A 27,437-nucleotide genomic window follows, 5' to 3' on the forward strand; every position below is an offset into this window, starting at 1 on the left:
TGGCTGCTCCATGGAGAGGGGAGATGCATCTCCCTCCATCCTGTCTGTTTCCCCCAACACAGGGCACAGGGTGAGTGACTCCCAAGTACACAAGTACTTGGGGTTTCCCAAGGCACACACAGTTTGCCTACATCCCTTACTGGGCCCTGGGGCACGGACAGCTTGGAGGGATTTATCCGTGTATTGCTGTGGGGAATCTGAGGCACTGTGGGAGTGTGGAATCGGGGAGGACGTAGCCATGAACAGCCAGTGACAATCCCAGCCCTCAGCCCATGTCGCCGTGCAGGGGGTGGCTGTGGGGACAGCACTGTGGGGCTGGGGGCCAGGCTGAGCCCTGCCTTGTGCCACAGGTTCTCAGCGCTGCACCACGCAGCCCTGGGCGGCAGCCTGGACCTCATCTTGCTGCTGCTGGAGGCACAGGCCACCGTCGACATCAAGGACAGCAACGGTAAGGGGTGACCCTGGGCACGGCCCCTCCGGCCGCCAGCGCAGCCCCCTGCGCCAGGCCAGGGGCCGTGTCCAGCCCTGCTGAGCCCCGCTGCCCACAGGGATGCGGCCCCTGCACTACGCAGCGTGGCAGGGCCGTGTGGAGCCGTGCGGGTGCTGCTGCGTGCCGCCGCCTCCGTCAACATGGCCTCGCTGGATGGGCAGATCCCGCTGCACCTCTCGGCGCAGTACGGCCACTACGAGGTGGTAAGTGAGAGCCCAGAGCCACCCACATGCCCTCCCCGGGGCTCTCTGGGGTATATGGGTGGGGGCAAACCCCGCCGTGCCGCTGCGGGGTGATGCTGAGCCCCTGTACCACGTTGCTCCCCCGCAGTCGGAGATGTTGCTCCAGCACCAGTCCAACCCCTGCCTCATCAACAAGGCAAAGAAAACACCACTGGACTTGGCCTGCGAGTTCGGGCGGCTGAAGGTGGGTGCTGTGGGCTCTGCCCTGTGCCAGGGGCTTCTCTGGGGGCTGCTCTGGAACCCACTGGCTCCTCCAGGAGCAAAGTGCTGGTTCTGGTTACGACTGTTCTCCCTCCACCACAAGACTCAGAGTCTGGCAGGCAGCACCTGCCTCCTCCCATGGCCAGACACGGCCGGATCCTGAACCTGGGAGCCGTGGGTTTTGCCCCTGACCTTGCAGCAGGGCAGTGTCAGGCTGGGAGAGAAGCCAGGAATTGTTGCTCCCGGTTCTCCACAGCCTCCCCCCACCCACCCCAGCTTTGCTCACAGTTAAGCACAGATAGGCTGAGCTGGCTAATCCCAGCAAGCTCTGAGCATCCAGCCCTACTCCAGGTCCCCAGCACAGTTTGTGGGGACAGGGCCACCTCATGCTCTGGGAGACCCTGGCCCAGCCAGCACCACCGGGTTGGGCTGGAGCATGGCCAGCCAGACTGTTCTGTACCCCTCTGGGAGGGGACCAGGGGGATATTTCCATTTTTGGAGTATCTATAATGTCTGCAGCTATAAACAGGGCAGTAAAAATAACTCCTCTGTGCCTCTGGGTTGACCTGAGATGCTGAGAGTTGCTCTGGGCTGGAGAGACTGGAGGTTTTTAGGGCTTGGTCTGAAAAGTCTGATTATGGGAAGACTATTTCTGGCTGTTGTGACCTTTTATAGCCCCTCACGATAGTGTGGCCATGCCAAGCACTGTCCAGCTCCAGCCAAGCCTGGGGCTGTGGATGGAAGGGAGTGGCAGGATGGGGAGTGGTGGGCTGGCCCCAAGGATGAGCCCTTCACTGGGAGGGTGTGGGTGGGGGTACGTGCACCCTGTTGCTCACCAGTGTCTCATGCAGGTGGCCCAGCTGCTGCTGAACAGCCATCTGTGTGTCGCCCTGCTGGAGGGACAATCCAAGGATGCCACTGACCCCAACTACACCACTCCACTTCACCTGGCAGCCAAGAACGGGCACAAGGAGATCATCAGGTAACTCCCTGCCCTATGCTAGAAAAACCCATCAGGGCTTCAGTCCTGCTTCCTCCCAAACACATCTTCCTCCTGCAGGCTTCAACCCCTCATCCCCAAAGCAAATGCAAGGTCTTGTCCCCTTCCCACCGCAAAGCAGCCAAATGCCTGATGTCCATGTCCTGCTGTTCATACCTCTCCCTCCTTCCTACCAGGCAGCTGCTGAAGGCTGGGATTGAGATCAACAAGCAGACAAAGACAGGTACAGCCCTGCACGAGGCTGCGCTCTACGGCAAAACAGAGGTGGTGCGGCTCCTGCTGGAGGTGAGCGTGGTGGGGACGGAGCTGCGTGGGGGGACAGCCCCTGGAGGTCACCCAGCACCCCTTCCCCTTGGTCCCTTGCCTCCCTTGGGTGTGGTGGCAGGGAGGGATCTGGCCTTGACCATGTCTCCTCCCGGGCAGGGCGGTGTCGACGTGAACATCAGGAACACCTACAACCAGACAGCGCTGGACATCGTCAACCAGTTCACCACCTCACACGCCAGCAAGGACATCAAACAGCTGCTGAGAGGTGAGGTTGGGACGGCACTGAGAGGGGCTTCTTCCCCGTGGGATCTGCCTGGGTTCCCAGTGCTCCTGAACAGCCTAAACCAGTGCCAACATCCCAGTCCCCTCTCACATGTGCCCGCATCGTGGGGCAGTGTCCGGGGATTGAGTCCTTCCTGCATTATTAATGTTTTCTTCTCTCGTCTCCTTGCTCTCGCTTTCTCCTTCTGCTCTCCCTGGCCTCCTGTCCTTCCTCTATGCTCTGGCACCTTCTTTCTTCCTCTGTCCCTTGCCTTCAGAGGCATCAGGAATCCTGAAGGTCCGAGCTTTGAAGGATTTTTGGAACCTCCATGACCCGACTGCTCTCAATGTCCGAGCAGGAGACATCATCACGGTGAGGCTGCTCTCTGCTCCCCATCCCCCTGCCCCACCATGGCTCCAGGTACCAGCCCCATCCCTCTTGTCCCATGGCAGGTCCTGGAACAGCATCCAGATGGCCGATGGAAGGGGCACATCCACGACACTCAGAAAGGCACCGATCGGGTCGGGTACTTCCCCCCCTCCATTGCTGAAGTCATCAGCAAGCGGACAGGTCAGTGGCCATCCTGGGGACAGTCCCCTGTGTGAAACCTTCCCAGCCTTCCCAGCACCTCCTGTCAGACAGGCCCTGCAGCCCTGGCTAGCTAGGGGGGAATGGAAGGACTCGGGGGGTGTGCCATGGGTGGGGTACTAATCTGGGGGTTGTGGCTCAGCTCTGCGCCCCTCCCTGCCTCCTGCATGAGCTCTGACCACGCGTGTTTTGTCTTTGAATGCAGGCATGGTTGTCCCCCGCGTGGCACCCGTGCAGCAGCGCCAGGGTCCCCCCGGGGCCCTCCTGGCCCCCCCTGGGGGGCTGCAGCACCTCCCCGACGAGTGTCCGCACCCAGCGGCCCCGAGCGGTCCAGCGGCCTTTGGCCACCTCACCCTAACCCGGACGGCCCCAGGCCCTGACAGCTCAGGTCAGGGGAGCACCTGGGGAGGGAGAGGGGCTGGGGACCTTCCCCTGTTCCCAGCCCTACCTGGGCAGGGGCACAGGGGGAGACTCTCCCCCCACCTCTCCATGGGGAAGCAGCCAGATGAGAGGAAGCAGATGCAGGAAAAGGGAGTTTTGGGGAGCCCTTAGAGCAGCCCCTTCTCTCCCTGTGTCTCAGCCCTCTGTGTGTCCCTTGCCAGCCCAGGTCACCCTGTCTGTGTTGTGCATGCTGGGAGGTGGGAGGGAACTGATGCATTGTCTGTGGCTGGAGGGATCTTGTGGGAGACTGTTTTTTTACTGGGATCACTGTGTTGGCACACGGGTCCTTGCTGGGGACCTCTGTGCCCTGTGTTACCCCCAATCCCGGGGTGCTGCTGACGGGCTCCCTGCTTGCCCCGAGCAGCAGGAGACAGGAACAGTGTGGGCAGCGAGGGCAGCATCGGCAGCATCCGCAGCGCTGGCAGCGGCCAGAGCACCGAGGGCACCAATGGGCAGAGCACCAGCATCCTCATCGAGAATGCCAGGGTAGGTACCAGCCCCTGCTCCTCCTGTGCTGCTTCCCTGTGCTGGCTCAGGCTGGAGATGGAGCCCTATCCGCTTCCATGCCCCCTCCTAGCAAAGGAGGGGCTGCTGGAGTTGAGTATCCTACACCAAACACCTACTTGGTGCCAGGATTCAGCAGGGAAATGCTCCTGGGGGGACCCCAGTTGTCTCCCAAAGCACAGCTGGCCTTTCTGAGTGGAGCTGGAGGCTGTGGTTGGCATCACACAGCATTTCCACCATGTGCTGTGTCACCTGAGAGGATAATAAAAGACCCTGGGCCAAATCCTGCCCATATCTCTCGCTGGGGACCAGCCTGTTGTTGGGTGAAGCTGTGGCCAGCAGCCCAGCATGGGGACCCCCACTCTGCTCCTGGGGGTGTGACAAAGCTGGACTCCAGAGCGGGGTCCTTCCTCCACTCACTCCTCCTCTCCCTCAGCCTCTGCCCTCCACTGGTGATGACCTTCAGCAACACCTTTTGGGATCAGAGCCACACAATGGGACCTCCCCGGCAGGTGAGAGCTGTCCCTACTCCATGGGGCCTTGGGGACAGCTGTCCTCCCAGCCCTAGGGGCTGTTCGCTGTTTAAGTGCCCCTATGACAGTTCTCCCCTCTCCTTTCTGCCAGGGCCACAGGGCCTCCAGACCCCAGGCAGCTGCCCCCCTGGAGACAGGCTCTTCTCCCACCAGTTCTTGCGTCCTGAGCAGCTCCTCGAGGGGAAGGTAACTGGGACAACTGGGGAGTGGTGTGCTGGGTGAGAGGGCCATGTTTGGGGCACTCAGCTCAGCTCTCACTGCAGCGGGGACACAGAGAACTGGGTCTTGAGGACACTGGGGACAAGTGGGTCTTGCCCAGGGAGATACTGTCATTGTGCCTGGAGCAGCCAGGTTCTTCCAGCCCTTGCAGCCACCATCATGGGCTGTTCTGTGTCCCATCCTCTCCCCAGGATGCAGAAGCCATTTACAACTGGCTGCGTGAGTTCCAGCTGGAGTCGTACACGGTCAACTTCCTCAATGCCGGCTACGACGTCCCCACCATCAGCCGCATGACCCCGGAGGTGAGGCAGCTCCTTCCCCACCCCGAGCTGCCTGCAGTGGGTACCCACTGCTCTGAGCTCCCTGAGCCAATGCTGACCACGGCCCCACTCTGCTCCCATTAGGATCTGACAGCCATTGGCGTGACCAAACCAGGCCACAGGAAGAAGATCTCCACGGAAATTGGGCAGCTTAGCATCGCTGAGTGGCTGCCCAACTACATCCCGGTGAGTCCCTGGCAATGAGGCTTTGGTCACCCCCTTTTTCCAAGTTTTTTCTCAGAGCTCTCTGACCCCAGGATAGGACAGGATGGGGTTTGTAAGTAAATACACACTGCAATGGCTTTGATTGCATTAAAGCAGTCAGAGGCACCCTAAAAACACAGTCTCCTGGGCAGGGCAGGGCAGGGAGGGGATGCTGAAGGTGCTGCCCATTCCTTGATGCTCACAGCAGTGGTTCCATGCTCTCTCCAGGCTGACCTGATGGACTGGCTCAGTGCCATTGGGTTGCCTCAGTACCACAAAAAGCTGGTGAACAACGGCTACGACTCCATCACCATCGTGACGGACCTGACATGGGAGGATCTGCAAGAGATTGGCATCAACAAGCTGGGTGAGTCCCTCCTGCCATGCTGGGGTGGCCCAGGGCAGCCAAGTTTCCCACCCAGGTCTGTCCCCACGCCCCGTTCTCCCTCAGGCTGGGAGGTGCAGGCATGTCGTGAGTGCCCGGAAAGGGCAGTTCCTAGCTGTCCCTAAGAACTCTCCTTGGCCAGCTGGAGCTGGGCCCAGCCAGGTAGATGCCAGCAGTAGTTTGTCTCCTCCCATAGGCAGAGTTTGGATAACCCCGAGGCCTTTGCCCCGGTGTGTGACATAACTACTACTCTTTTTGCCAGGAAACAAAGGCCTTGGGGGCTGGAGCTGACCTGATGTCCCTTTCCTTCCTGCAGGCCACCAGAAGAAGATCATGTTGGCTGTCAAGAAGCTCAGAGACCTCCGCAAAAGCCTCAACCAAGCAGAAGCAACTCTGGCAAGACGCAAAGTCCCCGGTTCCCTGGACATTGTCACCATCGAGTCGCTGGAGAATGGGGAGTGCCAGTCCCCACACACACCCAAAATGACAACCTTCCAGGACAGCGAGCTCAGCTACGAGCTCCAGACGGCCATGTCCAACAGCTGCCACGAGACACTCGGCATCAAGAGCAGCCAGGGAATGTCACGGAGCCAGGAGAGCATCGGGGTGCGGTCGCGGGGCTCGGGGCACTCGCAGGACAATGTGCTGTCCCGGCGCCTCTCCAGCCCCTCACAGGAGAGCCTGGGCAGCGGCGAGAGCAGCAGCAGCAGTGGGCAGTCCTGTGCACCGCCCCGCAGCAAGGAGAGCCCGGTCAGCCTGCAGGGCCGGCCCAGCCCTGAGCCCTACGGGAAGCTCCTGTCCCCTGAGGGGCTGAATGGCTTTGCCAATGGCGGCGGGGGCAGCCCTCTCAAGGAGAGGAACCTACCTGAAGGCACGGATCAGTACTCCCGGCCTGTGGCTCAGAAAGGAGCCGGGACTCCAGCAGTCACTCCCTGTACTCCTCCCCAGACTCCCAGCAAGGGAACAGCCCCCTACGTCTTCATGTACCCGCATGTCTCCCTGAAATCCCCAACAGTCCCGTCCGTCCTGGGAGCAGAGCAGCCCAAGGCCCTGGCACACCCATACCCCTCCGTCTCCCCTGGACAGAAGAGCAGCCTGCAGACGTCAGCCCAAAAAGGCTTCTCTTACCTGCACAGCCAGTGCGGCCCCACGGAGCCGCCCACCACAGCCCCCGTGGCCGGGGAGCAGCACAACGGGGGCGAAGGCTTGAAGCACAAGAAGCGCTCGCACAGCCTGAACCGCTACGCGCTGTCGGACGGGGAGCACGAGGAGGAGGAGGGGGCCCCCAGCAGCACGCTGGGCTCCTACGCCACGCTGACGCGGCGGCCGGGCCGCAGCCAGATGCCGCGGGCCTGTCTGCAGGCGGATGCCAAGGTGACCCGCAGCCAGTCCTTCGCTATCCGGGCCAAGCGCAAGGGCCCTCCGCCGCCGCCTCCCAAGCGCCTCAGCTCCGTGTCCAGTGCCCTCGCTGCCGAGGCAGATGGCGAGCAGCCCCCCAACCCCGAGCGGCAGCCCGCAGCCCCCCAGGATGCAGTTGACACAGGTAACACCCCCAGTGATGCCGGCCGTGGCAGGACAGTGAAGAGCCTGGCAGCTGCGCTGGAGGGAACACCAGATGCAAGTCCATCCAAGCCCCTCCTAGCCCCAAAACCACTGCACCTGACTCAGGACTGCCTCCCCCGGGCAGATGTGGGTGAGGAGTCCCACAATGGCGGTGACACCAGCAGTGCCACGCTTCCCGATGGCAGCAGGGACCCCTTTGAGAGCGGCAAGCCACGGAGACGGACAGTGAGCGAGCCCAGCGCTCCTATGACAGAGGTGGCTGTGCAGGGTGAGCGGGAGGATGCCTGCTCGGACACAGAGGAGGAGGCCAAGCCGGGGGTGTCCTCTTCATCGTCCCAGAACAGCTCCAGTGAGTGCATCCCCTTTGCAGAAGAAGGCAATTTAACCATCAAACAGCGGCCAAAGCCCAGTGGGCATCCCAAGGCCGACACGGCCGTGCTGGACACAGAGCCTGGTTCCCAGCCAGCAGAGCCCCAGGGGAAGGAGCCAGCAGCCCCCACTGTGACCAAGGAGCCACCCGTGCTGGAGTTCAACCTCACTGAGTCGGACACGGTGAAGCGCCGGCCGCGCTTCAGGGAGCGGGAGCCGCTGCAGGCGGTGCTGAAGGCGTTCAGCATGGCAGGGCAGGCGGAGGCGGGGGGCACCCCCACACCCCAGTATGCCCAGGCCCAAGCTGTGAGCATAGCGGGCCCCCCGGCACCGGCAGCACGGCCCGCGCCAGCTGGGGATGCCTTTGATGATGATAGTGTGGAGTTCAGGATTGCTGAGATAGAGAAAAGCATCTTGTCGCTGGAGAAAGGGATGAAGAAGGCCCCGAGCCCCACCAAAACCCCCAGCCCCACAGAGCTGGTCGGCACAGCCGTGGTGAGGACACCCACTCCAGGTATGGGGGTTTGTGGAGCTGTCTCCAAGGTGGTGATGGTAGGGCTCCCTCCCATGTCGGCATGAGTGGTGAGGAGGACCTGTGTCACCACCTACCATGAGTCCCCTTCCTTTGCAGATGTCCCTGCCAAGCACACCTCCGTGGCATCCACTAAGCTCGTCTTCTCTGGACCCAAGACCATCTACCAGCAGGTCCTGCAGCCCTCCCGCCACACTGTTGCTCCCTGGGCGGCCACCGAGGCGGTGCCAGATGTGATCGGGTCCCTGCCCACTCCCGGCTCACTGACGCTGGAAACGGGCAGCAAAGTGTCAGCAAAGCCTTTGGCAGCTGCCCCAGGGGCCACCCTGGCCCAGCAGCGGCTGGAGCAGACCAACTCCAGCCTGGCTGCCACACTGCAGGCAGCAGAGAAGAAGATCACAGTGGAGGAGGCAGAAAGGTGAGGGAAATGCTGGAGCTGGGCCCCTTGAGGGGGGTTGGGAAGGTCCCAGGGTGGGCAGGAGAAGGGCTGTGCATGGGCACGTCATGCCTGCACCACACAGGTCACATGTGCTCAAGCCCAGCTCTGTGTTGAGTTCTTGCTGCTGGGTTGGATCCAGCCTCGCCAAACCTTCCCCATCACCACCTGCAGCCTTTGGGCAGTGCTTTGACTCTCTCCCTTTCCTCCCCAGCCACCCTGGGACTGCACACTCAGCCAAGAACATCTTGGAAGACATCAGCAACATGTTCGACGACCTGGCCGACCAGCTGGATGCAATGCTGGACTGAGGCTTGCTCCCTCCTTCCCCTCCCTGCCTCTGGCTGCTCCACCAGTGCCCCTCGCGATGGGGAAGAGAGAATCTGGCACCAAGTGGTGCCTGCAGGTCTCTCCAGCCACCTCCCTCCCCGCACTTTGCACTGCGGCTGGGAACACAGCTGCCCTCCTTGCCCACCCCTGGCTCTTGTGTCACACGTGCCAGCGTGGCCTTGGGCTGGTTTCTGAGGGGGTCAGGCATTTCCCACCAGACTGGCAGCAGGAGGAGAGCCCAGAGGGGCTGCACATGCAGTCCTGGAGGCCACGGAGAAGCCCTCGTTCCCTTGCACAGAGCTGAGGAGCCTCCACAAGGGACCTTTCTCTTTCCCTGCTGCATTGTTCAGTCCTGCCTGTTATTATTTATCCCCTGCCAACAATGTGTCACAGGAGAGACCTCCCCGGGCAGCCGCCACCGAGCTGGCGATTCACTGAGCAGCCCCAGCCCTGGCCAGGCCTGACAGCAGCTAAAAGAAGACAGGGCTTGTCGCAATTTGGCAGCTTGCGGAGCGAGGAGGAACCTTTCTGCTTTATTTGCCGCTTTTCCAAACGCGTCAGCGTCAGCCAGCGTGAAATCCAAGTGGATCGAAATCCCTCCAGTGGGACCCACAGACCCCTCGAGATGGGGCTGGCACAGCCTGCGGAGCAGCGGATGCTCCGCCACAGCCCTGCCGGACATGGGAGCCTTCCTGCCCCTTCCCAGAGTGATGAGGATGGTGATGGCAATGCCAAAAACCTGGGAATTTGGGCCAGTCTGTCTGGATTGTGCTGCTCAATGGAGTTTGCCCCCTGCCAACACTGTGCCTACGCAAACTCCCACCCTGGTCCTTCCAGAGTGAAGCAGCAGCATGATTAATGCTTTCAAAATTTTTTTCTCCCCTCCCTTATCCCTTTTTTTTTGGGAGAAGACAGTCCCTTTTCCCAGTGCCCCTCCTGTGAGGAGCTGCTGGCACAAACCCCGCCGTGAGCATTGTTCAACAGTAGCAGCGTTTGGGACGTGATCCTTCCCCGCGGCTGTGCAGCCCAGCGGGGGAGCTGACCCCGGATGCACCGGGGGAATTCGGCTCGGGAGCAGCTCCCGCGCGCTGGATGCGGCCGCAGCCCGTGGCTGCAGCAGGGGAACGGCAGCGAGAGCTGCCTGCATCCAGGCGGGAGGAGCGGCTGCATCGCTCCGAGACACATTTCTCTCGCAGGGGCTGCTCAGTAGTGCATGGCTAAATATGTCCAAGAGCCCCGAACTTGGCTCGCGCTCGGCATGCCAAGCAAATGAAAGCATCGGAGCACCAGAAGGGAACCGAAGATTGTGCTGAAGTGCCATTTGCTACAAGAATTCCAAACAAAGGGAAAGAAAAATCCACATCTTTTCCTTTAAAAAAAAAAAAAAATCACCAGTGCAAAACCAAACTGGAGAGGGAGAAGGTGGCTGAGAAGGCAGTTGCTTCCCAATCCTGTTGGGAGTTTGTGGCTGGACTGGACTGTTTGCAGCCCCTTGTGCTGTTGCATGGGAAGGAGAGCAAAGCCCACCTGAACATTCCTGAGGGTCTCTGCGCCCGAGGGCAGCTGAGCTGCAGGCAAGAGGTGCCAGCCCAGCTTCTGGGCTAAAAAGCAAAGACAGAAAGCCCTGAAAAAACCTAAAATCCTATCGTTGGCCAGGACTTGAGGTCAGTGTGAGGCGGGTAAGACACTTCTTCCCTGGCTCTGATTTCTGTTCCACACTGAGTGTATCCACTGTCCGTGTCTGAGTGCCACGTCATGAACATGATGTTTTCAAACAGCTACAACCAGTGGCACTTTATCAAGAGGTTCACAGAAACCTTTTAAAACTGATTTTTACTCTCATGAGTCAACCTGGGACAAACCCAGGTTGGTTTTTTTTCCAATGTTGATAAACTGTAAATGTTTTTTTTTTAAAGGCCAATGTATATATTTTAAATGTGATTTATTATATATATTTACTAACCAGAACTGCAAGTCTTGGGTCAGGGATAAGAGGACACTGGGGTGGAGCTGCCGCTGTCTGAGCCACCTGAGGGCAGCACAACGCTGCTCTCATTGTCAATAAGGGAATTAAACATTTGATTTTGCAGAAGAATGCCTATTTTTTGAGCTCTAGATCTCTATTTTGAAGCTACTGTATGGTGTGTAAGTTATGTACACTGCAACTGGGACTTACTGACCCCAGCTGCACCTGCTCCGTGCAGCGAGACAGTGAGGGGAAAAAATAGCCCATGTAATCACCAGACTGACAACAGATTTTAAACCATCTGCTCTGTTTGTGTTAATCATGTGTTTTGTTTTCCACTAACATCCATTAAGACTAAATTCTATTAAACAGTGGGGCATATTTTACCCTTTTGATAGTTTTGCCTAGTTGTGTCCTTTGTGTCAAATGGCACAAGCTTGTTCCCTACTGCTTGAAGCCCATCAAGGATCAGCTTTATCCTGTCCCTTGAGTGCTCCAGGGTTCCTCAGATCATCTCCTCTGGTGAGTCCCAGTCACCTCCAGTGAGGTTAATGTTCAGTGTGAGTCTCGCCACCACGGCAGTAACGTGGTGACAGCACTGGTGTCACAGTGCCCAGCTCTGCCCATGTGACACCTCTACTACCCCCCTGTGCCAGGCAGAGCATTCCCCCCTCCTCCTGCCTGCTCAGAGTGCGGCCACTGTCACCCCAGGGCCTGCTTTGGTCAGGACAAGCAGCCCAGGCCTCCTTATCCCACCACTGCTTGTCTCCAGTGCTCCCAGTGCCTCTTCAGCTCACCCTGACCTTTCATCCATCCTGAGGGATTCAAACTGTGCCACCAGTCCCAACTGAAGCAGTGCCTGGAATCCAGGAAACCACCACGTAAGCAAACTTATTCTGTAGGAAGAGGCCTTCAGAGATGGACAGATTTGCCCAAAGCTGAGCAGAAACTGGGAAAAAGGCCAGAACTGGATCCCAGGAGCATCAAGCTCTCAGGCTGTGTCCCTACAACAGAAAAATCACACCCTGTGACCCCAGCAGCCACAGACATTTTTACCTCCTTGCTTTGTTGGGTGCAAACTTGTTCCCACTCTTGGGTGTGTTATCCAAGACAATCATTTATTGCCATTCATATACTGGATGCTTGTGGGTCTGGGTTTGTTTCTTTTTTTTCTTTTTTATACAATTTACAAGTTTTAATACAAATGAAATATTTTTACATACATCCCAAAAATTTAATATAAAATATACAGCATTTAAAAACATTTTGATGTAGGAAATTTCCTTCTGAAGCCGTACACCCTGACCCTTGGACACTTCAATGGCTGAGGGAAGGGTGGCACTGGCAAGACCATCCAAAAGGTTCCATTCATACACTTTAGCTCCCTCCAAGTCTAGCAGGGGAAGGAGGATGCAGGAAAATAAACATTTGTGATCACCCAGAGGAGGAAACCTTGAAGGTGCCTCCTCCAGCAGAAGGTGTGGCCAGCAGGAAGCCCTGGAATCTGCTGCCTTTTATCACCTACAACAGTTCATGGCACAGGGCAAGAGCTGAGGTCTGGGTGGGGAGAAAGTTGGGACAGCAGTGAGCAGCCCTGTGCTGCCTCTGACTGCAGCTCAGCTCTGTCACAGAGGAGATCATATCCCACTTGTGATCCAACCCTGGCATCAGGAAGGAAAGCTGATTTCTCAGGGGCCAGGTGTCACAGATCTGGAGCTGGCATTTAGTGCCACCTGTTAGTGCAGCCTGTTCTCCCTGAGCCCTGCAGGTGCCAGGGGAGTGAGGGCACAGTCCAGCCTGGCTGGCAAAGCTGGGCAGACACTGCTGTGGTGCAGGGGAGCAGCCCTGTGCTTCCCCAGGGAGCTGCTGGCTCCCTATCCCATGCAATCCTGCCAGCACGGGATCTCCCCAGCTGCAGGAACTGGGTTCAGGGCTTGGAACACCCCCAGCTGCCCCCCTCCAGCATCCTCAGTGTGTCCCCAGAGTTCAGGGGTTGGCTGTACCCAGCTCTGCTCCTCTACCAGCCCCACAGCAGGGTGAGGGTATTGCTTAGAGACACTCAGACGTGTCCGTGCTCTCTGGTTATGCTGAAAAGTGAGGAAGACGAGGTGGAGCAGCAGAGCAGAGCTTGGGGGTTCCAGCCAGCTCCCTGCCTGCCCAGGAGGGACCAGCTGCCAATTGTTAATCTCAGCTACCAAAGGGGAAGTAACAGCCAAATATTGTAGTGTTAATGTTGGGACCAAAAACAGGGCTAGGATTTACCAGCTTTAGTCAGTGTTTAGAACTAGAGTCAACATCTCCATGAGCTGCAAATATTCTGGCAGCCAAGCCTGTGTGCTCCTGCGTGGCCCTTGGCTGTCAGCCCACAAGGGCACCAGTGCTCCCAGTACAGACAGGGTCTGGTCAGAGCTCAGGAGCTTGTGTGCTGCACTGGGGCAGATGATAGCTGGCTGCAGCCCTCAGGGGAGGGTCTCTCCAGGCAAAGGAAGAGACCTCCAGAAAAACATTGAGCAGATGTTGCCCAGGGAGGCTGTGGCAATCCCTGGAATTGTTAAAGGTCAGGTTGGACAGGGCTTGGAGCAACCTGGGGTAGAGGAAGGTGTCCCTGCCCGTGGCAGGGGGTGGAATGAGATAAGCTTTAAGGCCCCTTCCAACCCAAACCATTCTGTGGTTCTGTGTGAAGGCATTAGCACAGAGGGGAGAGACTTCCCAGCACTATCACAGACAGATATGATTGGGGGGTTCCCTGTGCCTTGGAGAGCAAGTACTGGATGCAGCACAATCCTGGGATTGGGAAAGGAGCCATTCACCAGCTCTGTATTAGTCACAACTGCAAGTTGCAGATATCCTGCCTGGAAAGACATCCCCTCCATCTAGGGTGGGATAGGCAGGGCTCAGGCTTTATCTGGAGCTGTGGCTCTCTCAAGCAGGCACATTACTGAAGCAGAACAGCAATTCGGATCACAAGCAGGAGAACAGCTATAAAACCTCTCTGGGGGTTGTTAAAGAAGCTAAAAGCTGGTTCAACAGGGCTACAGGAAGTTGAGCCATGCTGGCTCCCTGCAGGCAGGCAGAGCTGCCCTCCCTCTGCACCAGACCAGAGGATCACAGGCAGCTTTTCCCAAAGCCCTGTCTCATCCCTCTTCCGACACAGCCAGCACAAAGCTGTGACAACGACACTAGAGGGCAGGGCTGGCTCAGCCCGGCTGTCCAGAGACCCTCTCCACTGTCCCCTCGGGAATGTGAGCTCCCAGCACTCCTGGGACTGCAAGAGGGATGGCTCCTTTGCCCCGGGACACAGGGCAGGGAGGCGGGGAGGGCATGCACAGGCACGCACACACGGAGGGCAGGCAGAGATGGAAAACAAAACGGGTTTCAATAGAGATCTCCTGCTTCAGCAGCCCTACTGGTTCCAGATTCTCCTGACAGGCCCAGGAAACCCATCTGCTCACAAAGAGGAAAGGAGTCGCTTCGTTTTAGCATCACCATGATACTAACAAATACCTCTAGCAATAAATAAATAAAGGAGGAGCAGCCAGAACAGGCACCAGAGCTTGCAGGCTCCCGTGAGGGTACCTGGCAGGCTGGGGAGGGGCTGCATACCTGTGGGGGGATCCCTGCCTGGGGCCTGGGAAGGTGCAGATGTAGTTTTGCCAGGAGGCTGTCAGGTTTGCATGTGTGAGGGAAAACTCCCTGAGCCTTTGGTGCAGCCACTCTCCTGGTGGCTGTTTGGCCCTGGCTCCAGGGAACTTGAGCTGGGTGCTTTTAAAATGGCGAATTCATCCCCAACTTGGTTTCAAACTGCAACTTCTGCCTCTTTTGGTAACGGACACGGACCCTGGAGAAGAAAGAAGAGAGTCAGTATGTGGAGGGGTGAAAGGCAAGACTGCCCCACTGCCACTCCTGAGCTGCCAGTCCCAAGAAGCAGGGAAGCCCCTGGCCTGGGCCCTATGGTAGCCTGGGAGGGGAATCAAATCCAGAGAGCAACCCATGGTCTCAGTCCTACCCCATCCAGCTAAATCCCATCTCCAGGGACACCAGACACAGCACAGAAAGGTCCAGAAACCCTTCCCGGGAACTGAGATGGTGTCTCTATCCCCATCAGGGTTCCCTGTAATCCCTGCTGCTTTTCCTCCCCAGCCCATTTCCTGAATCAATGTTCATTAGCGTTGACTCCCAGCTCCGGCTGCTCCCGGTGCAGGGAAGAACAGCCAGTCACTCTGCCTGCTACTCATTCTTGGCTTCAGCCACTTCCCGTGAAAACGAGTCTCACAGTCCAGGCTCTGTGTGAAGGCACATTTCCTCTGCTGTGATTCAATGCCTCTCTGTCCTCATGGGACAAGATGGAGAGAACAGCCCTCCCCAATTCCATACTTGTGTTGCACAGACCTTGGCTCCCTCCCTCCCTTTGGTTTGAGATAAGGAAATTTTGTTCTCCCTTCCTGCTCCTAATCACTGCCACTGCCCTTCTCTGACCCTCCTTCCTCCCCTGCGCTTCCTCCCTGGGAGGTGGAACATGGGCCTGCACACAATAGCCAGGTGATTTACACAATGCAATCAGCTCTTCCTTTTTGTTCCCCACCCTGTTCCCTGGGCATCATTATTTTTTGCAGCTCAAGGCCAGGCTGGAAGGAGGCTCCAGCCCTTTCTCCCCATCCTCCCTTCAACCCCCATACCTGATTTCATGCAGCTTGACTATCTCATTGATAATAACCACAAGGACCAAGGAAAGAAAACCCAGGAGCCATGAGACCGGAGAGATGGAGACGTGGTTAAATGTCAAAGAAGAATTGAGGTTTTCCCAGAGTTTCAGGTCCAGCACAGTCTGTGCCACTTGCCCCAGCAATCTAAGATTAAAAACAGACAGAGCAAATCTCAGCAGACCTGACAAGCTTCCCAGGATCTGCAGATCAGGGTTCAGGCCCAGATGAAATGCTCACAACAGAGACCCTTCACCAGTTCAGCAGTGGAGATCAATTGCCATGTACTTTATTCTCCTCAGCACCAGCAAAGTGGTGCTGGAGTGGGCCTGGAGACCTCCTTGCTCCAGCACCCTGGAACACCTCTCCAGGGCCCGGGGGTACTTACACAACAGCCACAGTGAGCGTCCACCACCGGTTGGAGAGGGGGCTCTTCTTCCACAGGGGCTTGGTGCGATGGACGTGGGTGATGGATATGAACACTGCAGGGAAAAGGGGATTATTTAGCATCACACACAGATACAGCACTTTACAAGGTACATCAACACCTGTTACTCCTAAGGGATATGAGGTTCACGTCCCTGGAAGCAACCTTCCATTCAAGGCTCTTTCAGACCAGGCTCCTCACAGCAATGCCAAGTCCCTGGAATGCAGGTGGGGGAAGGGCAGGGGTTGTACTGCACACAGTTATTCACTGTTGGGAGGTCGGTTCACAGCCTGAGAAGCTAAAACAGAGCAGGGAAAGGCCCAGGTCTGGGGAGTGGGGCAAGGGTGGGTGTGCTCTTGTTCCAGGGCTGCACCAAAGGAAAGCTCCAGCCCAGAGGGAGATTTAGCCAGAGACCCAGAGCTGTCTGCATTTGCTCAGCTTTCACTTGGGCTCTTCCAAACAGCTGCCAGGCAAAGCACCCCTGCCTTGCCTTAGTGGTCTGAGGGACACAAAAGTACTGCAACCCCCCCCCCCCCCTTCCAAAGCTGGAGATCAAATCAGGAAGCACTTCCATTGGACTGGACACCTGCACATCTCAACACACAATGCTCTGCCCAGCACCATGGACATGAGGGACAGGGAGCAGAGACCCTTTAGGGTTCTCAGGGAGCAACTGGACCTACTCTGCCAGGCAATGGGTGCAGGTGATGAGGATCAGCCAGGAGCTGGCTGCACACCCCTCCAGAGGGTTTAAAAAGGCTTCCAGCTCTCAAACAGTCACAGCTGCACCAGTGCCCTTTGGAGGAAGGCAATGGGGTACTTCACAAAATAGCAGCAGGGATATAAACACTTTTGAGGCAGGGAATATTTTTGGAGAGCTACAGGTGCTGCTACTAACTTTCAAGAAGGCAAAAGGGATTTGGCTCTCCTGGTGAGACTGGACAGAACCAGCACTTCACCAAGCTGGTAGGAAGCAGAATCAGTTCTGAGAACGTTGTCTTTAATCTGCCAGGGCAATGTTTAGTGAGACAGGGGAATTTGTGCCTGTGCTGTGAGGCCACTGCAGTGTCTGCTTCTATCAGGGAGCTTGTGCTTTGGCATAGGGGGCAAAGAAAGAGACAGAGGATGCAAGTTTTTCCCCAGAGCAGGGAATGGGGTTCTGGGAACAGGGACTTACCTGTGTGTAAAACAATCAGGCCAGCTGTGAGCTTCTGGGCTACCAGGAGAGCATTGGAAAATGTCCCAAACCAGTCAGGAGCACCATCAGCATTGCTAGTGAATGAGAGGACACAGGAAAGAAGTCAGCAGAGGGCACTTAACTGTCTGACCTGTTTCCACCAACAGCTGAGGAATCTGTGTGAGCTCAGGCTGTCCTGGTACCAGGACATCATCAGCAGGCACTGATGTAGCTGTCAGGGCTACAGGGAGAGCACTTAGCCCTGGGGGGTCATGGAAGAGGCTGAAGCTTGTTAGAGGACTGGAATCAGTCCTCCTTGGAAAGGGCAAGAGCAGTAGGATGTGTGTGCCAGGCCCAGTTCCTCACCTGTGCAGCATGATGGAGGAGCAGGCTGTGAGGTTGAGGCTGGTGGTGTTCACCCCTTTGCAGGACTCATGCAGGGTGAACCCGAAGCAGATGAGGCAGGAGCAGATGGTCAGGCTGAATTTCAGCAGGAAGCAGAGCAGGAAGTAGTGCTGAGTCTGTGAATAAGGGAAAGGAAGGAGGATGACATAGGCATGTCACTGGTACAACCTCCTCCCCGTGAACCATCAGAGAATCAGTGGCTGCAAAAGACAAGCTGTAGTACAGATGAGATGCTGCACTGAGGATCTGCCCTCTGGGCATGCTGGAACAGGGAATTCCCTTCCTGGCTCATGCCATGGATCAATTTACTGAGAGAGCCAGGAAGGCACAGGGCCTCAGCTATGCATAGACACTGGGACAAAACAGAAGAGAAAAATGCGTGGACAATTTAAATCTGAGGGGCCACCTACCTTCTTGGGGATGGAAGTCAAGTTTTTTCCTGTTGCCATGGTCATGATGGAGCTGTGGGGAGGCTTGCCCAGGAGCGAGATACTGGAGAAAGGCAAGTTAAGTGTCTCAGTAACGTGTTCAGGCACCAGAGATATTGTGCTTTTATCTGTGTCTAACATTTGAACCCAAATAACCTACTCCGACTGCTTGAAGCATTGGCACTTATCTTTACATATGTTGTAAAAAGTGTTATTCATGGCAGGTGCAGACAGAGAGAGAAGTGACCTCCAAATATATGAGGGAGACAAAACCACCTGTGGTACCCTGACCTCCACCTGACACCCCAGACTCTCCATCACACAAGGCAAGGGTTAACACAGCAGCTCCTGTCACTGTTTCCAAGCACCTTGTCAAAGCAGGTGCTTGGAATAATCCTTGCAGCCTTCTTAGCATGCTGTGGGTGGTCAGCTTTCTTTTAGCATGGACACAGTGAGGCTGAGAGACTGGTCTGTGCATCCTGTGCAGGGTGGGAGGAGATTCCACCCTGACAGACTCACCTGAGCAGTGGGTAGCAGAAACAGGAGAGCCACACGATGTCTGTGGTACTGAGGATGGGTGGCAGCTGCACCAGGCAGGAGAGGAACTGGACAGAAACAACCCAGAGTGAAGAGCATGAGCAGTGCTAGGACACACTTGTTACCCAAAATGCTGCTGTCTTCCCCCAAAACACTGGGATGAGCTGGTAACTGGACTGCCACTGCACAGCCCCTCCATATGTTCCCATGGCAGGAGCTGCAGGGGATGCTTGTCTCCAGGGAAAAAGTGTTTGAAAGCAAATGTAGGAGGGTCAGGGAGCAGAGGCAGTGCAGGCTGAGATCACATCCATCTGTAACTTCCCCAAATGCGCTGTGTAAACCTGACTGAAGGCCACGTTCCTCTCTCGAGGCTGCCCCACTGCAGCCAACCAAATCCACGTGAGCCCTCCTGTGCTCTGAGTTAAACACTGTCCCCAGCCAGGCCAGGACTCACCTGAATGACAACCAAGGTCAGCTGGCACTGCAGCAGGAAGAGGAAACACTTGCGGATCCCATACGTTGCATGCCTGGCCTGGAAGGAAGCACAAGCCCTCAGAGCCCTGCTGGGAGCAGCTGCCAGCCAAGAGCAGTTATTGGCAGGCAGGGGCAGAACATGTGGCCTGCAGGGGAAGTGGGAGGGGAGAAGATCTGGACACATTGAAAGCAAAAAGGGAAGATCTCTTGCCTACATGGAGAGGTTCTGAAGGAAAGGTAGAATTTAGCCAAGGGGTAAGTTTGTTTAAACTCTTGGCTTTTCTGGGGTTACACTTCTCCCTAACACTGCATTGTTGTCTGGCTAGGGATCTCTGCAAGATTATACTTCATCCAGATGAACAATATTCATGTTCTGTTGCCACAAGGCACTATTCCCAAACCATCCACTACACCTTGGACTAGGAGGGTCAGGCAGGAAGACTTTCCCTGTTGTTCTTCCTGAACAAAGGCCAGGAGACACAAGCAAAGCTCCTGCTAGCAGCACTGTGGGCACCTCAAGCAGAATGCTTGCGGGAGCTCCTGGCTGTGCTCCTTGCAGAGGGGAGAGGGGCTTGCTTGGCTCACCTGCTCTATGAGCCTGATGATGCTGGTGCTCTCCTCCTGGCGGAAGGACATGGAGCAGGGCAGGCTGTTGAGCTGCCCTGAGAGCTGCAGCGGGGTGAGCTCCTCTGAGCCATTGGTCAGGGTGGTGCTGGTGGCGTAGCCAAAGGTCTCCCAGGAGCAGCGGGATGGGTAGAGAGGGTCCAGGGCTATGCTGCAAGGACAACACAGGGGTGTTGGTGAAAGGCCTCATCCCAGAGGAGAAACTGTCTCACTGCAGTCCAGCTTGGAAGGTCACACTGTGCTGTGCCATGCTCTGTACACCTTGCTCAGGCAGAGAAGCCTGAGCTATGACATGAATTTAGGATCAATCTCCCTAGACTTTCAGTTATCCACAGAGAAATAACGAACATATTTGGGTTTGTGGCACAAGGTCAACATACTGGCAGATTGAGAGGGGTGTTTCCACTCTTTCACCCAATGGGAAGCATCTGTAATCCACTTGGGGCACAACAGTCCAGCATGCAAGAGAGTTACCTTCCTTTCAGACATGGAAATACCTCTGTGTGTCAAGGGCCCTAAGCAGTCATCCCATCCAATACCCCCAAATCTCCATTATGAAGACAAAAGCAGCTAAAAATGGGCAGAGCAATTGTGAGCATCTCCCTGCACAATGCACAGATGTGGTGTGACCCATGGCTGGGTACTTGCTAAGATCAAGGCAAAGGCAGTTGGAGGATGAATAGACCCTGCCCCACCTGATATCACTTTGCAGGAAGAGGCAACTGTTCCGAAGGTTGGCAGAGCTTCCCAGGCAGCAGGTCACCTCCCCGTACTCCTGCATGATCTTGATCATCTCACACATGGCTGCAGAGGGACAGAAGGAGCAATAGTGTGTTATGTCATTATGCACCCAAAAATGCAGTGTTCCACACCCTTTCCAATCTGGATAACTAACAGATCTTTTAAAACTGCCCCAGCTGATACTTGCCAGTCATGTACAGGGAGATCCACAGCAAAAGCATACAATTAGACAGTTAATGAACTGCAGGCCAGGTGCTCTGTATACCTGCCACTGCAGGAACTGAGCTGTGGTTCAGAGAACTGTGACCCAGAGATTTGCATTTTTCAGACCAGAGCTGTAGGTATAACCTGGGTGCATGAAACAGTTTCAGCATCAAAGGGTCTTGTTAGAAAACAGCAGAAATGAAATAAACCTGAAGCATTCAAACTGAAAATAAATAGTGTTTCAAACTCTGCTCAGCAGCACATCACTAGTGTTGCTGCAAGTGTAAAGGAGTAGAGTAACAAACCACTCCAAAAGCAGTGCCACACTCAGCCACTGTTCCTGCTCTCCCACCCACCACCACCTCTACCCTTTATCAATATGTTTATCAACATCCCTGGGGCCTCTAAGTCAAAGCTGCTGTTTGATCTGATTTTAGTTCTGTAGCTCTATGCACAGTGCTCTCTCTGTGTGTACATGGATTTTCTAGAATGCTCCAGACAAAAATCCCCAAGCCTCTCCTCTGCAGATTCCCTTGTAAACACTTTCCCTAGATTCCTGGTGCACAGAGACCTGCAGCACAGTGATGGGTTGGGTCAGGTGGGGAGCTGCCACTTCTGTCAAAGAGAGAGCGAGGAAATTTGGGCACTAAGTGTGAAGGCAGACTGGACCGTGATTGAGATGCTGCAAACTGTGACCAGAGGTACTAAAATGCCAAATCATAATGATGCTTCACACTTTTACTGGAGACTTGGCAGGTATTAGCCTGCTGAGCACTCAGCCCCTTTCTTAGATAAAATAATACCTCAGAGAGAGAGAGAGAGAGGGAGAAATTTTGTCCTTTCTGTTTTTTGCAATCAAAACCTGCAAAGCAGCAGAAGGTGTTAACAGCAACTGCCAAGGGAAAATTCTTCTGGGAAGTGATTTCTGAGTTATATAACAGTTGTGAGCAGAGATCAAAGTCTCCTGGTACACTGATAACACTTATTTAATGAAGGGCAGTAGCATTTTGGATGTTTACTTTTGTGTCTCTTACGAATGCAAATTGAAAGGAGTGGTTCTCAGCCCAATTCAGTAGCTGGGCAACAGCTGCACTAAAATTAAGTTAACACCTGGTTCCCCACAGGTAGCAACAGAGGGTAATTAATATCAATATGACCTAGATTTCTGGAATGTATCCCCTTCCTTTCACCCATGTCTACTCTTGGATGAGCCAGACCAAGGAGCTGGGGAAGGAATTAATGGACAGGAGCAGGAAAGGCCACTTACTCTCTGGGGTGCAGTCTGTGAACAGGGGCACCAGCAAAGGCACATTGTCAATGTTCTGCAGGTGAGGTCTCACCTGGTGGATTCCCCGGGGAAGTTTGGCCTGAAAAAGAGAAAGGACAGATAAGGCAGGGAGTGTGAGGGAGAGGCATTTCAGAGGGAACTGCTGAAATGAGAATGATGATTCCTAGAATTATGCAAATACATGTTCCTGCAGACAGAACTGGCTTTCCTGAGCCATTGTCAAAAGTTTTCTGATAAAGTTCTACATTGACCTGCCAAGCTGCCTGTGCTTGCCCTCAGGGTTTGTAAGGTCAGTGAGACAAACCTGTGCTCAAGGATTTCTAAGGACTTCTTGCCTGTGTGGAGAGTCTAGTCAGACACATCTGCTGTCTCCCAGCAACTGGATCTATTTCAATTGCAGCCACATCAACCTGCAGCAATGCAAGAAGGGTTCTTGCCTTCTAAAACCAGGCCTAATAGATTTTTTTTTAATCTGTATCTCTGATATTCCTGTAATCTCTGCTGAGCATGTGTGAGGTCTTTATAAAGCAGGAACACAGGTCTCACACTCTCACCACTGGGAAGCACCAGTCTGTGGGTCACAGCTGGAGGACAATGTTTCTTCTGTCTGCATGGAAAGTGGGGATGTTCCCACACCCTGCCCAGCCCATGGGACCCAGAGGAACTGAGGTGCAGCTCTCAAGGTTACCCCACGTGTAGTAGCCTCCAGTTCTCCAAAGCAAAGAGCTCTTCAGCAAAAGAAACTAACTAAGAGAACCCCAGATTTCCCAGGCTCTAAATAACCAAGCTGGAAGAGAGTGAGGGAAATCAGGAGACCCAACACAAACCAGTGAATCTGCTTCGAAGAGGAATTCCCTCTGGGCTTAATGAGGTGACACTCCTGACCATGACAACAGTACAAGGTGTACAGGGAAAGGGGCCCTCACCCTGTTGCAGTCCTCCAGGAAGCTGGGGATATCACTGTCTGTTGGCTGAAAGCTGATGAGATCCGAGTGCCCTTCCTCTTCCATCAGAAGAAGCCCCTCCACATCATCTCGAGAAACTGGAGCAGAGAGAAGCAGCATAAACAATAATCACAAACCTGCCTCTGCCACCCCTGTGCCACCCACGTGGGACATGCACGTGGCGCTGCAGAAGCCAGGAAACGTGAGGCCTGATTTTCTGGGTTAGCAACACTCAGATCTCCCACTCAGTCATCTAAAATGCAGTATTTTTAGATGACTAATCTGTTCAGAGGTAGATATGGGAGCCTAGTCTCTGCTCTTTTGAGACATGATACTTTATCTGTTCTGCTGTCCTTCTAGGGGAAGAGAATAAAGAAATCCCAGCTGAAGTAAGAAAAAAAAGAGTAATGCACAGGCAAGGGACCTTCACTGGATTGACCAGGGTCCCAGCAAGAACCAGAAGCACTCTTGAGGACCTAAATTCATGGCAGCTGGTGCACAGAAGGATGTCTGTTTCCAAAAACTTGGTACTGGCTGGCTGAAAAGGCTATAAATGTCAAGTGCTGTTGCTTACACACACATGCACCTGAGGCCCATCCAGTTTTGTGCTCAAAGCTCTGATGGATCAGGTGTCAGGTGTGGACACGGCAACCTATGAATGGGTTTAAAAGAACCACCCAGGAAACACATGGCATTCAGAGTGGCCAAGGCACAGTTCTCACCCTGGTGGAGGTCATCGTGCAGAGAGCCAGCATGGCTGGGGCTGGAGGGGGGGATCTCTGAGCCAGGCACATCACCATTGGGTGTTAAGGATATGTGGCAATTCCAGCCAGTCTCCAGACCCATTTTCTCAGCAAACACCTGTGGGTGAACAGACAAAGGGTTTTAGGGTGGCTGCCCAGGCCAGAGCACTGCAGACTGATGCCATACTGGAGCACAGGTACCTTCTGGACTCATTAGTGGGCTGAATCAGATTAACCTTAGATTGCACTGGAGCTAAATTCTCCAGTCAGACAACGAGGGGCCATGCAAGGTCAGGGGGTTCAGCAAAGACAGCTTACCTTGCTTTTGAGCTCATCTTCCAGGGAGAAGTAGACAAAACGAATGCAGGCATTGACCAATCCATCAATGAGGCGGACAATGTCAAGGCGGGCCTGATACTGAGATGAGACCATTCCCATGAAGATCTGTCCACTCAGAGCCTGGATACAGTCTTCCTTCTCCATCACTTCCCCAATCCCTTCTTCAGGCATGCAAACAACACGCAATCACATTGACACAAGAGGGGCCACGTGTGCATCAGACAAAGGACACGAGGTAGGGAGGCCACCAAGGTGACACCCAAGGACATGGTATCCACACACAGAAACATGCAGGAACACAAACACAGGAGGAAAGATGAAGAGACATCCATTTGTCCCAGCATACCCAGTCACAGCAGCGGTTTCAGAACATCCCCACACACAAGACCAAGAACACAAGTGGGAAACAGCAAGCGTGGAAAGGAAAAAGATAAAAGGCAGGGATCAGTCACAAGGAATTTGGGTAGAAAGGTCAAGGATGTGTGCTGCATAATGTTCACATGTGCATTTTAAACACATCCTACTGTGCCTAAACAACATGGTGAGTCTAGCTGAGGCACAGTGGCATCAGAGCACGAGGGGCTGATGCAAAGGAATTGAATCATGTTCCCTGCAGACACTTCCAAAGAGCCTCCAAAGGCTCTTTCACAGGGTTCCTTCACCATCACCACATCAGCCTGTGGTGAATGGGGGCTGGATGCAGCATGAAGGACAAAATAATAAAACACTTCACACAGTTGCAAGGCTTGCCACAGGTGGGACTCAAAAGTGTTCTGAAAACAGTCACAACTGTCCCCAGCTGCTGGAAACCCTGCTAGTCACATTTTACAGGATGGGAGACCAAGGCAGAAAGAGGTTAAGACTGGTTTTCCAAAGAGCCTCCTGGATTTATGTAATGGTACGTGCTTCTTTCTCAGTTTCCACTGCTGTTCTGAAGGACATGTACAGCACACTAGTGGAAACAGTTCCTTCACTACAGCAATAAAATCCACCAAGGGATAATAGTGGCATAGCACCACAAATTTCATTCCTTTGAAAAGCCCATCACATGTGATTTCCATAAAATCAGACAAATAGTAAATCAAGTACTGAAACACCCAGAAGTCTTGACTCTCAGTAGCCCACTTTAGAAACAGACTTCCCACAAGGAGAATTTCTCTGCAAGCTTCAATAACTTAACTAGAAATACCCCTACCAGCTGCCACACCATTATTTCCTCTGAAAACGCATCTACTTCAGAAACCCTTCCTTCCAAATTTCCATCTGCTACTCTGAATAACAACGTTCTTACAGCTCTAGACTGATCTGATCCAGCCCCTGGGCCAGCAGCAGATCTGGTTACAGCCAGGACTGAAGACACACATACCATCCGAGCTCCAGCTGTTCCTCCGGCTGCTCTGTTTGATGGGAGTGGTCCCGGGGAGGTCACAGCACGTGAAGATCGCGCTCTGCCCCGGCACCTGCACCAGCTCTATGCACTTGCCATTGAGCTGGGAGGACAAGGCACAGTGCATTGGCTTGTATGCAAAGGCAGAGCAGTATCCCGACAGACAGGCTCGCTGGTAGAAATCCAGCACCTTCTTCCTATGTGGAAGAGAGAAAAAACAGGCAAAGTTAGCAAAAATGTGCCGTGTTTCTGACAATGTATGCTGTAGTTCCATGTATCTGGAAAAATGTCTTCCTCAAAGAGTGGATAGGAAGTCTGAAGAAGCCTTTCCCTACTGTTTCTGCATTCTCCAAGCTGCAGGCACTGCAGGGCAACAAGAACACATATTCCAACAGGGGCAGTGGTGAATATTTCTGTTTGCTCATCAGATTGATGGGTATGAACATGGAGCTCTTTGAATACACTTATTAATATAATATGCTCTATAAGGCTGCCAGATGACTCCAAGGAAGTTCACTGCATGACAGAAGCAGCTTAATTCATCAGACATAATGTATATGTAGGGAGATAAACACCAAGGAGGGAACTGACAACTCTGACAACAGGATCTATGGCAGAGATAGCTGCAGTAGCAGATTTTTCTCCTATCCCCCTTCTGAGTCTGGGTCCCAGGAGCTGTATTTAGTCAATACTGAGTCACTGAAATAAGGTAAGGTTCCTTCTCTAAGTTGAATTCACAAAGGTAACAAATTAGACTTTATATCAGATGTTTCATTTGCTTGTAACATGATCAGTATTCCAAAAAAGATCAGTGGGAGTTTTTTCACACCTGAGGATAAGCAGATTTAGAAGAACAATGTGAAAAGTCAGTGAAACCAAACATTACTGGTCTGCTGTGCCAACAGGAACAGCAATTCAGCCTGTAGATGAAAATACAGCACACACTGTCAGATATTGAAGCAGGACTCCAAGGGTGTGATGCAGTGTGTGGACTGGTTCAGGCACAATTGATCATTTTCCATTTCATGTAAGACAACACATTTTTCTTGGAAAACAACAAAAATTCTCTACCACCAGCATGACCTGATTATAATTCAGTCCTACTACACAGTACAGTCAGAATCCACTTACAAGAGGACAATATCCCAACAGATACAGTATGAAGTGGCTTGCTCTTACAGTCCAACTGAGTGCTTGTTGCTGTCTAATCTCTTACATTGCTATGATAACAATTAATTACAAGCAGAGATGGCTCCTGTTCATAACCTACTTGAAGCTCTTAAAAAGCTTAACAAGCATCACAAAAAGAATTTTAACAGAGTGACCAGGTTCCCTCTGCATTTCATCTGCAGCTCCTGAATGCCCCAAATGAGAAAGCTGCCCACCTGTCAGAGCCAGAGAGGGGGTAGATATCGGTACCATCCCAAAAGTCAGTGCAGGCCTCAAGGATGATGTCAGCTGTCCCATGAGAAAACATCTGCTCAGTGCCTGAAGTGTAGGAGAACAATGAGTCAGCATCACACATACAGCTCCCAGGAAGGGAATATCACACCAACTGCTCCCTTATTTGTTAAAACATGAGTGTTCCCACAAAATGCTTTGATGCATTCCAGATATCCCCTTTTCCTCTGCTGAAAGTCTTCAGTCTCCACCAAGAAAGTATTCAGGATTGATGATGCACCTGCAGCTGCCCATTGTCTAACTGTGGATTCAAACAAGGCTGTGATAAAATGCGAGCCATGTAGTCCCTTCCTATTCTCCCCTTACCCTGTGTATCAATCCTGCTCCTATAAAGGTGGGATAATATCTTGCTCCTGCATCCCACAGAGCAGAAGAAGAGAAATTCCTTTGTGCCTCTTGTCATGAAAGTACAAATACCAGTGATGAGCCGCGGATCAAAGTCTGCCTACGCTGCAAAGTACATTCAGTTTTAGGCCAGACGTGGAACCGAAGGGTAAGAGCTATTCTTGAATACTTTTCATTCAAGTAGCAGAAGATAATTTGACAGTGTGACCTGCCACATAACAGCCTGTTTCACATTTTCACCCTGAAAATGTGTTAAATCAGGATGGGTCAAAAGTTCAACATAACAGACTCTACAAAAGTAACTCATGTCTTTAGGGAAGAACTGAAAATCAATGGACACCACAGCTCGTCCTGTTTTTCT

The 27,437-nt window shown here is 54.0% G+C and overlaps 2 protein-coding genes across 6 annotated transcripts in view; one reads left to right on the forward strand and one right to left on the reverse strand.

Annotated features, from left to right (window-relative positions):
* The window catches only part of CASKIN2 (CASK interacting protein 2), a 33,736-nt gene extending 22,487 nt beyond the window's left edge, over positions 1 to 11,249 (forward strand). The window contains 19 exon segments of the mRNA XM_039562489.1: positions 351 to 448; positions 549 to 593; positions 596 to 693; positions 821 to 916; positions 1,785 to 1,915; positions 2,110 to 2,218; positions 2,357 to 2,465; positions 2,740 to 2,834; positions 2,915 to 3,032; positions 3,256 to 3,438; positions 3,856 to 3,977; positions 4,432 to 4,507; positions 4,620 to 4,714; positions 4,939 to 5,049; positions 5,152 to 5,253; positions 5,500 to 5,638; positions 5,973 to 8,102; positions 8,220 to 8,538; positions 8,771 to 11,249. Coding sequence (XP_039418423.1) covers positions 351 to 448; positions 549 to 593; positions 596 to 693; positions 821 to 916; positions 1,785 to 1,915; positions 2,110 to 2,218; positions 2,357 to 2,465; positions 2,740 to 2,834; positions 2,915 to 3,032; positions 3,256 to 3,438; positions 3,856 to 3,977; positions 4,432 to 4,507; positions 4,620 to 4,714; positions 4,939 to 5,049; positions 5,152 to 5,253; positions 5,500 to 5,638; positions 5,973 to 8,102; positions 8,220 to 8,538; positions 8,771 to 8,867 — 4,273 coding nt within the window. The 3' untranslated portion in view covers positions 8,868 to 11,249.
* Positions 11,250 to 13,453: 2,204 nt separating this feature from the next.
* TMEM94 (transmembrane protein 94) overlaps positions 13,454 to 27,437 on the reverse strand; it is a 49,061-nt gene continuing 35,077 nt past the window's right edge. For all 5 annotated transcript variants that reach the window (XM_039562491.1, XM_039562492.1, XM_010407502.4 and 2 more), the window contains 16 exons: positions 26,656 to 26,758; positions 25,250 to 25,467; positions 23,863 to 24,044; positions 23,524 to 23,662; positions 22,784 to 22,899; positions 21,837 to 21,936; positions 20,320 to 20,428; positions 19,586 to 19,775; positions 18,981 to 19,058; positions 18,509 to 18,594; positions 17,972 to 18,053; positions 17,523 to 17,677; positions 17,157 to 17,251; positions 15,941 to 16,034; positions 15,529 to 15,699; positions 13,454 to 14,690 (listed from right to left, as the gene is read on the reverse strand). In XM_039562491.1, coding sequence (XP_039418425.1) covers positions 14,618 to 14,690; positions 15,529 to 15,699; positions 15,941 to 16,034; positions 17,157 to 17,251; positions 17,523 to 17,677; positions 17,972 to 18,053; positions 18,509 to 18,594; positions 18,981 to 19,058; positions 19,586 to 19,775; positions 20,320 to 20,428; positions 21,837 to 21,936; positions 22,784 to 22,899; positions 23,524 to 23,662; positions 23,863 to 24,044; positions 25,250 to 25,467; positions 26,656 to 26,758 — 1,991 coding nt within the window. In that variant the 3' untranslated portion in view covers positions 13,454 to 14,617. The remainder of the gene's footprint in view (positions 14,691 to 15,528; positions 15,700 to 15,940; positions 16,035 to 17,156; positions 17,252 to 17,522; positions 17,678 to 17,971; positions 18,054 to 18,508; positions 18,595 to 18,980; positions 19,059 to 19,585; positions 19,776 to 20,319; positions 20,429 to 21,836; positions 21,937 to 22,783; positions 22,900 to 23,523; positions 23,663 to 23,862; positions 24,045 to 25,249; positions 25,468 to 26,655; positions 26,759 to 27,437) is intronic.

The sequence above is a fragment of the Corvus cornix genome, chromosome 18 (assembly GCF_000738735.6).
Source record: "Corvus cornix cornix isolate S_Up_H32 chromosome 18, ASM73873v5, whole genome shotgun sequence".
NCBI lineage: Eukaryota > Metazoa > Chordata > Aves > Passeriformes > Corvidae > Corvus > Corvus cornix.